Source organism: Malurus melanocephalus, unplaced genomic scaffold, assembly GCF_030028575.1.
Source record: "Malurus melanocephalus ecotype Western Australia unplaced genomic scaffold, MMel_1.1 scaffold_751, whole genome shotgun sequence".
In the NCBI taxonomy this organism is placed as follows: Eukaryota; Metazoa; Chordata; class Aves; order Passeriformes; family Maluridae; genus Malurus; species Malurus melanocephalus.
In genome coordinates, this window is record NW_026623983.1 from 190,860 (window position 1) to 199,542 (window position 8,683).

Below are 8,683 nucleotides of genomic sequence, written 5' to 3' on the forward strand. Positions count from 1 at the left end.
TGCTGGTGGCTGTGGCTGAAGCCAGCCTGGTTCGTGTCCCAYCTGGCGTGTCTGTCCTCGTACTGCAACGACACACGGGCTGCTCTGGGTTCCTGGGGGCACCARCAGCCTGAAACCCCCAGTTGTGAGGGGAAGGAGGCCCAGACACATCCCACAGTGGTGGGGAAGCAAACCCACGTGGCCTTAACAGAAAGGAACAGGTTGACCTTTGTTTGAGACAAATCCCAGGACAAAGTGGCTTCCCAGCTCCTCGGAAAGGAAATGGAGCAGCACGAAAGGGCACAAATGCCTCTGCTCTGAAACAACCCAGCCACTCCCTGCTGCCCAAACCACTGCCTGTGGGACAGCAGAAGCCTTGGAGAGAAGGAATGGAGTCCTTTAAATCAACAAGAGCTGGGGCAGGGCAGATCTGGGTCCCATCACTTATTGGGTTGCAATGCTCCAGCAACACTGCCTTGGAGTTATGGAAAACACTGTCCCATGCCAAAGTGAACACAGCATCAGCTGGACACGGACTGCTGCTCCCCAGAGGAGTGTGGAAGCAGCCCCATCCCTCCAGTGAGCTCCCACTGCTGCTCTGGGAGAAGGGAAGGGCTGGGTTTGCTGTTTCCAGGAGCCCAGATCTCTGGAGAACCCAGCAAAGGCCAGGGCAGGGCAGAGCTCCTCGCATTCCCACCGCCTGGACCAGGAGGTGACACTGCAGAGGTGTCAGCCCTGGGGCTGGGCCATCCCAAACACAGACAGGGGGGCTGAGCCCTGGAATGAACCTCCTGAACCCCTGGAACCTCCTGAAACTCTGGAATCTGCTGAGCCCCTGGAACCTGAGCTCTGCAACCTGCTGAACCCCTGGAATGAACCTGCTGAGCCCTGGAACCTCCTGAAACTCTGGAACAAACCTGCTGAGCTCTGGAACCTCCTGAACCCCTGGAATGAACCTCCTGAACCCCTGGAATGAACCTCCTGAGCCCTGGAATGAACCTGCTGAGCCCCTGGAACCTGAGCCCTGGAACCTCCTGAACCCCTGGAACCTCCTGAGCCCTGGAAGACCCCTCCATTGGCAGCTGGAGGCATTCCTGAGGCAAATGCCCCATTTATTATCATGACAGGGGAAAATGCCTCAGCCACATTCCTGGAAGGAACACGGAGTGAGGGGAAAGCGCAATCCCCGTGCAGGGAGCCAGAGGAGTGAGAGATTTACTGAGGGACAGCAGACACAAACAAGGATGTGCACAGCAGGCTCGGGCTGTCCTGCAGCACCCCGAGGGGCAGCTGTGGGTGGCAGGGAAGGGACAGTGCCCTCACCTTGGTGGCAGTGAAGACAATGAGGTGCTGCACGTCGCGCCAGGTGAGGCACGGCCGCACCTGCAGCATCAGAGCGATCATTCCTGCGGCCAGGGGAGCGGCTGCTGATGTCCCTGTGTGCCCCTCCGTGCAGCCYGTGCCCTTCTGCAGGTCCCAGTCTGTTGTCACCTGCGAGGGAGAGCRGGGAGAGCCGTGCTGGGGGGCTGGACAGGTACAGCAGTGCTGGGCCAAGCTCAGCTCCTGCTCACGGCCAGCCTGGAAGGGTTTGGGACAGCCCCAGGACAGGAACAGCAATGGGACAGGTCCCTTTAGGGACAGAGATAAACCAGCCCTGACTGAGAAACTCTGTGGGAAACTCCTGGTTGGTATTTGGGGCTGTTCACTGCTGATCAGGGTCACAACCACACTGCACAAAGGCTCCCAAATTGTGCCACCACCCTGCAAAGCAAGTGCCTCCATCTCTCTCTGCTCCCCGTGGGGAGAAAGCCCAAAATCTGAAGGGTTTGTTGAGTTTTGATTTGACTCCCATCCCATTTTACCAGCTGTGAGTGGCTCCAGCTCACGCTGGGACATCGAGTGTCCCACACAGAGCACCCTGAGAGCACAAACTTTCAGTAGGAAGTGCAGCCAGTGCCAGGAGCCGTATTAAATTCTTCCCATTAAGGAAACCACACAAAGTTTATGGTCTGGTAAAAGAAAAAAAAAAAMCCAGAAGCTGGAGCAGATGGCTGCAGGGAAGTTAACTCTGCAGTGAGCTGCAGGCTGTGCTCCTCAGGAAGGGCTGTGTGGGTTTGGCTGAAGGAGCCACCGTGGCAGAGGATGTCTCTGTGGCACATGCCATTCCCAGGCTATGTGTGGATCTCMTCCTGGGTCCCCATGGAGTGCCAGYCCCGCTGTGAGTGTCCCATTAGGCCAGTGTTTAAAATGAATGTGCATTTTGTGACCTTCAAAGCACTCACACCGGGCTGGGGGAAGGCAGACACCGACCCACAAGCCTGTACCCACTCATGGAATGCAGCAGGGCCTTGTTGGCTCCTTTTTTTCTCACTGTCAGTACTTTCCAAACCAGCCTGGGACAACTGGGGTGATTTCTGAAAGGAAAAATCAGCTCCATTCTGAGTTTTCCTCTGGCTGTGGCTGACTGAGCCCTGCCCTGGCTCTGGGCTGCAGGAGGAGCTGGCTGAGCCCCAGCCAGGTGCCTGAGGATCCCAGGCTCTCCCTGCTCCCCCAGTTCACCCAGCAGCCTGTTGCACAAGCCTGATTCAGCTGCTGTGGCAGGCACAGAGCCACAGGAAATGTTTTAGAAAGTACCTGTCCATGCCAGGGACARCCCGACCCCAAAAATCAGGGAGCCAGTGATGCCCCAGGGTGCTCTGCCATCCCTGCTGGCCCCACAGGACAGGAAGGGGTCCCAGCACGGGGTGGGGACAGCCTGGCAGTCCCCAGTGGGCAGCAGCAGCAGGGGAGGGTCAGGCTGGGCCAGGCCTGGCTGGGAAAAACAGCCCCGGCAGCTTGGCTCAGGCAGAAAGGACGTGCTGTTGACAAAAAGGCATTTTCTGGCAAAAAAAGGAAAAGCTGATAAAAATATTCTTAAAAATCCGACAGAGAGAGGTCCACGTGCCAAAGCAGAGGAGAAGCTGGGGCCAAGTGGTTTAAAGAGATGCTGGCCCTGTGCTCCAGCATCCCATGGGAGCAGAGTGAGGGGAGCAGGAGGGGGCAGCTCCCACAGTGCTGAGGAACAGGACCCTTCCTCTGTTTGTGCAGGATTAAAGGCAAATCCAGGAACTGTGAGGGGATCACAGCATTGTCCTGGCTGTCCCAGGGGTGGCCAGGGGGACACAGGGACTCACAATGCTCCTCATCATCTTGTCCCCGCCGCTGAAGGTCACGGCCAGCATGGAGGCACACTCCTCGGCGTAGAAGGGCATGGAGCCCGTCTCATCCACTGCTCCTGCCAAACAGGAAAGGATGGGCTCTGGGAGACCTGCTGGGCTGCAGCTGCTGAGATTTCAAGGTGTTCATGCCCTGGGAGCCTCTCCTGTGCTTCTCCAGGGGGTGGCAGGGGCGCAGGGAAATCAGAACCAATCCTGTATTTTTCCCGCCTGGAAGATCTACAGGAAGGGCAGCCACGAGAAATAATCCTTCCCTGTGCTCAGAATCACTCAGATCCACCCCTCSTGCAGCTTCTGCTGCTGACAACGTGGATTACACGTTTCTGCTCTAACACAAGTGATGGGAATGCCACATTCCAGGTCATTCCCTGAACATGGCAGGGTCTGTCACAGCCTCGGCAGGGAGAGCTGGACACGGGCAGGAATTTCTCTGCCCTCCTCTTGCTCTGTAGGTCAGAAGCAAACTGCAGAGTCAGRGCTGAGACCCAGCACACCCTACACACTGCCATGGCCATTCCCAGACCCTTTCCCACACATTCCCACCATCAGCCAGCTCCCAGTGGGCAGGCTGTGCACTTTGGGATGATCTCACTGCTCTGGGCTGGCAGGGGAGGGGACASAAGAGCCAGGCTCACCTATGGTGACAGTGTAGATGGAGTTGGCGTATCCATCGTAGTTGCAGTTGTCACTGTGCTGTCCCCCGTTGCCACTGGCCACCACGAAGATGCTCCCGAAGCCGCGCCGGCCCGCGATCACCCCGTGCTGCAGGGCAGCCTGTGCACAGGGACAGGGACAGGGACAGGSCAGGGGGGCTTTTCCTGGGTCCTTCCAGGCTCACCCAGTGATTTCTGACAGCAGCCAGCCCAGCCTGTGTGATCAGAGCTCCCCACACCGCCCTTCTGGGAGTGCCCAAAAACCTAGGCTCGGCTTTTGCTGGGAAACACAACAGCACCAGCCCCAGCTGGGAGCACATTTCCATCCTGACACCTCACCCAGACATCATTCCACCCAGGGAAAGGAACATCTGAKGGATGAGCAAGGACACAGCCCTGCTGGAGGTGACCCCTGCTCTCCCTCCCCTGGCAATGAAGGCACATTCTGCCCTCCTGACTCTGCCATGGCACAGCCAGCTCTGCCCTGCTCTGTGTCCTGGAGCTTGTTCCAGCTGTCTCTGCAGGCAGGAAGGGAATAAATTAACTTGCAGAACTGGAAACCATTTGTTATGGGGACAGGACAGCTCGGCTGTCAGTGCTGCTCTGAAGGAACTGCTGAGCTGTGGTTGGAAAAGCAGAGCAGAGGAGCAGAACCACACCCCAGGGCTGGTTTGGGGGCCCCTCAGTGACCCCTCACTGCAGCACAGGCAGGCTGGGTGTGTTTTACAGCAGTTCTGCAGCACTGGATCTGTGAGAAACCCTTCACGGCCTGGGAAGGAGCAGCCTGGGCTCTGACTCCTCCTCYCACTGCAATCCCACTCCCCTGATTTACTGCCACTATCCAAAGGCTCCATTCCTGCCTGGAGCACCACCAGAGCACTGGGAAAGCTCAGCCTCCTGAGCAGAGAGCACCCTGAGTTGCAAAACCATCAGCACACCACCACAGGTTGCGAAAGAGCCTCTTCCTGCTGGAGCCAGCGTCTTTGGACAGCTCACCCTGCCCTGCCTGAACGCCACCCTCCTGCCACAGTGTCACCTCTGCCAACCACGGGGACAGGGACACCTCCCCTGGCACCAGGGACACCCAGGGACGTGCCTGCTGTCACAGCAGCGTACCTCCCTGCCTGAATGGACAGGCAAGAACAGGCCCTGGAGGCTCCCCCARGGCTGCTGGGCTGGGTTTTACCTTTCCCAGTTGGTGGGGGCCATCCACGGTCTTCCCATCGTCATCGGGACCCCAGCTGCAAGGAGAGAACGGTGAGGTGACAGCTCCAGGAGCCACAGAGGCCACCAGCAGCCACCAGCTGCTCCCAGCAGCACCACTGGGACTGCAGAGCCCTGCACTTTCCCACCATCAGGATGGCCCCTGGCTGCTGGGATATCGCTGTCGTGTTTGCGCTGTGCCCCTGGGTCAGATTCCAGCGGATAAAATGTTGGATTTTTATTTAACAAGCGGCTTCTCACACATTCCAGTCCCAGTCACACGGCTCAGCCGGGGCTGGCTGACCACAGTGGGGGGCACAGTGTCCCCTCCAGCACAGCCAGCTCAGGGGACGTGCTGCAGCAGCACACAGAGGGATCTCACAGCTGTAGGTGCTGTGCAAACCTCGGGACAGCTCTCCAGGAACAGGATTTTGGTGCCTCAAGGCCAACTGGAGCCATGGGAGGATGGGGTGGAGCTGTGACCCTGTCCCCTGGCAGAGCTGGGTGCCAGCTCAGGCTGCCCTGGGGCTCACCTGCAGCTGTAGATGTCGTTGATCTGATAGTGCTTGTTGAAGGCRATGGCCTCCATGCTGTCCGTCAGGGGCCCGTCCAGCACTCGGATGCCTGCAGGACAGGGGACACAAGGGACAAGGAATGTGCCCAGCACGGGTCACACCAGCTGCACAAACTGCAAACAAATCACGGCTCGAGGCTGCCCTGCAGTGCTCACCCTGTTCCATGGAGCTGTGGAGGGCTGAGGATGTGGGGTAAACCCTGCTGTGCCCTGTGCTGTGGGTACCTGTGAGCYCCTCTCTGCTCCTGCCAGCAGCACCCCTGGGCGAGCCCTGAGCACCCCAGGGATGGACAGAACCACGTCCCATAGCTGCCCCCTGCCCTACCAGGACACCTCCTGCTGGGCACAGACACCTCACATCCCTCTCGGGAGCTCTGGAGACAGTGAGGGAACAGCACACACTCCCTGGCCACTGCTCCTTCGCCCCTGTCCATCCCACAACACAAAGCTGACACCAGGGCTGTGACTGGGAATGCCCAAAATTCACTGCCCAGTGCCTCCAGACACAGTTGTGGCACAATTCCCCAGCTCAGCCAGTGTGGCACAGCTGCTCTGCCGAAAGCTTGGGACCCAGCAGGCCAGGAACACTCTGGAAAAGCTGCCAGGAGCCGGCTCCTCTGGAGAGGAGCTCASGCAGGCGCCAGCCCTCCCTGCAAGAGCCTGACCAGCCTGAGCATGGCACGGCTGACTCAGAGACATCCAGAGCCATATCCCAGCCCCACAGATCCRCAGGAGGGGCAGGTGGGGCTGTGCCAGCCCTGCACGTACCCGCGATGCGGCTGCCGTAGGCGACGCCCACCGTGCAGAAGCTGTTGTTGGGCACGGCCGCGATCTCCCCGGCGCAGCGGGTGCCGTGGTGGTTCCCGTTCTCCTCGTCGGGGTGAGGCATGGGGTCAGGGTCGTTGGAGTTCAAGTCATAGCTGCCCTCTGGGCTCTGGGAACAGACCCACAGTCACAGCTCGGGGCTGGGCTGGCTTCAGTTTGGGAACAGCGGGGGTTAAGGGAACGCAACACAGGCTGAAACAGCCTGGAAGTCACGGGGACTTGGAGGCTGCTTCCACACAGGGCTGCAGCTCAACACTGCTATCTGCTGCCGTGGGGAAGGGASCAACCACGGCAGCTTCAGGCACTGCTGCAGCTCAGAAGGAGGCAGCACAAAGGCAGGTAACCCCAAAACCCAGGTGCAAAAACCCCCAGAAAAGTTTTGCTGCTGGCACTTCCCACCCTGGCTGAGCCCAGGGTGACGGYGCAGGTTGGACTCTGATCTCTCACACGCTCCTGTCACACTGCCCAGCCTGCAGCCCGCACAGGCACTCACGTAGTTTGGCTGGATGTCCTTGATGGTGTGCTCCACGCCGTCATCCACCACCACCACCGTCACCCCGCGCCCCGTCACGTTCCGCTCCCACACGCCCGTGACGTTGATGTCCTTCCCGGGGCTCTTGCGGTTGTTCTAAGCACCAGAAAGGACAGCCAGGGGAGAGGGTCAGTGCTGAGGGAACCTTTTGGGTGCACTGGATATGATGTGCGGGGCTGGGGCCAGCACAGGAAGGAGTCACYGGATGGTCAGGGGAGATTGTTTGAGGTTGACAGTGAGGAACAATCACTYGAGCCATGACGTGGAGGGCACGGTGTGCTCTGGCCAAACCCCTCTGCCCACCCCAGARCACAACCAGCCACGGGAGCTACCTCCTCCCATTATCACAGCGAGCACGTGGCTCTCAGTGAGCTCCCTCCTCACCAAAAAACAGAAAGAGATTGTTCCACTTCCCGTGTGACAGCCACAGAAACAGCCCGAGCCTGCGAGCCCAGCAGGAGCCGGGAAACCACTCACCAGGTGCCATTGCTGGGGGTATTTGGGATCGTTAAAGTGCAGGCTGCGCTTGGAGCGCTTCAGAAGCTTCTGTTCCGAGTGCCACCGCACGCTGTCGTGCTGTGCAAACAAAGTGTCCACCGACCTCCTTATTGCTTCGTGCYCAGGAGCCGCGTGGCCATCGGGCTGGTAGGCAAACAGGTAATGGCCCTTGAGCTCCCCGACACGGCCCATGTTCACCAACCCCGCAGTCCTGGCCAGCTCCTCTGCCCGCTGCTCCAGCTCCTCCTCGGGTGCATCCAGGCTGACCGCCCACGTCAGCTTGTTGTGGTGGCCCTCAGTGTCCGGAGCGCAGTGACCACTGCAGGCTGGCYCGGCTGGCGAGGCCAGGGGGATCCAGGCAGCGCTGAGCCAAAGGCACGTGTGGATCCAGAGCGTGGCCTCCATCCCTGCGCTCCATAGCGGCGCTGCCCGCCTCCAATGCGGCATCAGACAGGCGGGCTGCAACAGCACAGGGACACCGGTGAGGAGCCCGTCTGATGAGGGACACGGCGGTCACGGGGCTCGCCACCAACCTCCCTTTCCCGGAAAACCCCAGCAGAGGTGGCTCCTTCCCAGCGCATCAGAACGGGAGGCACACCCAGGCTGGGCAGGGATCGATCCCAATCCTGCCCTGCCTGCTGAGTGGCAGCCCCGGGCCAGAAAACACCGCGCTGGGCTGGCAGGAGGAGCCACTTCCTCCTCTCGCYTCTGATAAGAAACTGATAAGAAACTCTCGATGCGCAGTTCCCCAGGAGCAAACACCGCCAGCAACGCCGCKCTCCGTGGGCAGCCGAGAGCCGGTTCCTGTTCTGCAGGAGCCCCACCGAACTTGTTCCTCACCTGCTCCACGGCCGGAGSAACCTGCTTTTACCTGGCATGGGTGGAAATGACCACCGAACCCCGCTTCACCCGCATTCCATAAAACCACGGCAGCGCACCGCGGGGAAAACACCTCCCGAGACCCGCTCCCTTGGATGTGCCCGGAGCTCGACACCCCCCGGCCCTTTTCCTCCCTCCATCGGTCCATTCGCCACCGGCACAACCCATCAGCTGCGGCTGCTGCCGGACACCGAGCTCCAGGCTCCTGTCCCCAAACCCCGGGCTTTAATCGCCCCTCGGAGCGCCCGGCAGCGGCACCGCGCAGCGCCCCGGCTCTCCCCGCTCCGCCGGGCACCGGCACCGGGGACACTGCGGGGATCACCCA

At 60.1% G+C, this 8,683-nt stretch overlaps 1 protein-coding gene across 1 annotated transcript in view; it reads right to left on the reverse strand.

The window, feature by feature from the left end:
- The window catches only part of PCSK7 (proprotein convertase subtilisin/kexin type 7), a 13,152-nt gene extending 4,475 nt beyond the window's left edge, over positions 1–8,677 (reverse strand). Inside the window, exons 1-10 of the mRNA XM_057384842.1 lie at positions 8,013–8,677; positions 7,459–7,938; positions 6,943–7,077; positions 6,393–6,558; positions 5,584–5,674; positions 5,034–5,088; positions 3,830–3,968; positions 3,153–3,253; positions 1,303–1,470; positions 4–62 (exon numbers count right to left, since the gene is read on the reverse strand). Of these exons, the coding sequence (XP_057240825.1) occupies positions 4–62; positions 1,303–1,470; positions 3,153–3,253; positions 3,830–3,968; positions 5,034–5,088; positions 5,584–5,674; positions 6,393–6,558; positions 6,943–7,077; positions 7,459–7,938; positions 8,013–8,060 (1,442 nt within the window). The 5' untranslated portion in view covers positions 8,061–8,677. The remainder of the gene's footprint in view (positions 1–3; positions 63–1,302; positions 1,471–3,152; positions 3,254–3,829; positions 3,969–5,033; positions 5,089–5,583; positions 5,675–6,392; positions 6,559–6,942; positions 7,078–7,458; positions 7,939–8,012) is intronic.
- Between the last annotated feature and the right edge of the window lie 6 nt (positions 8,678–8,683).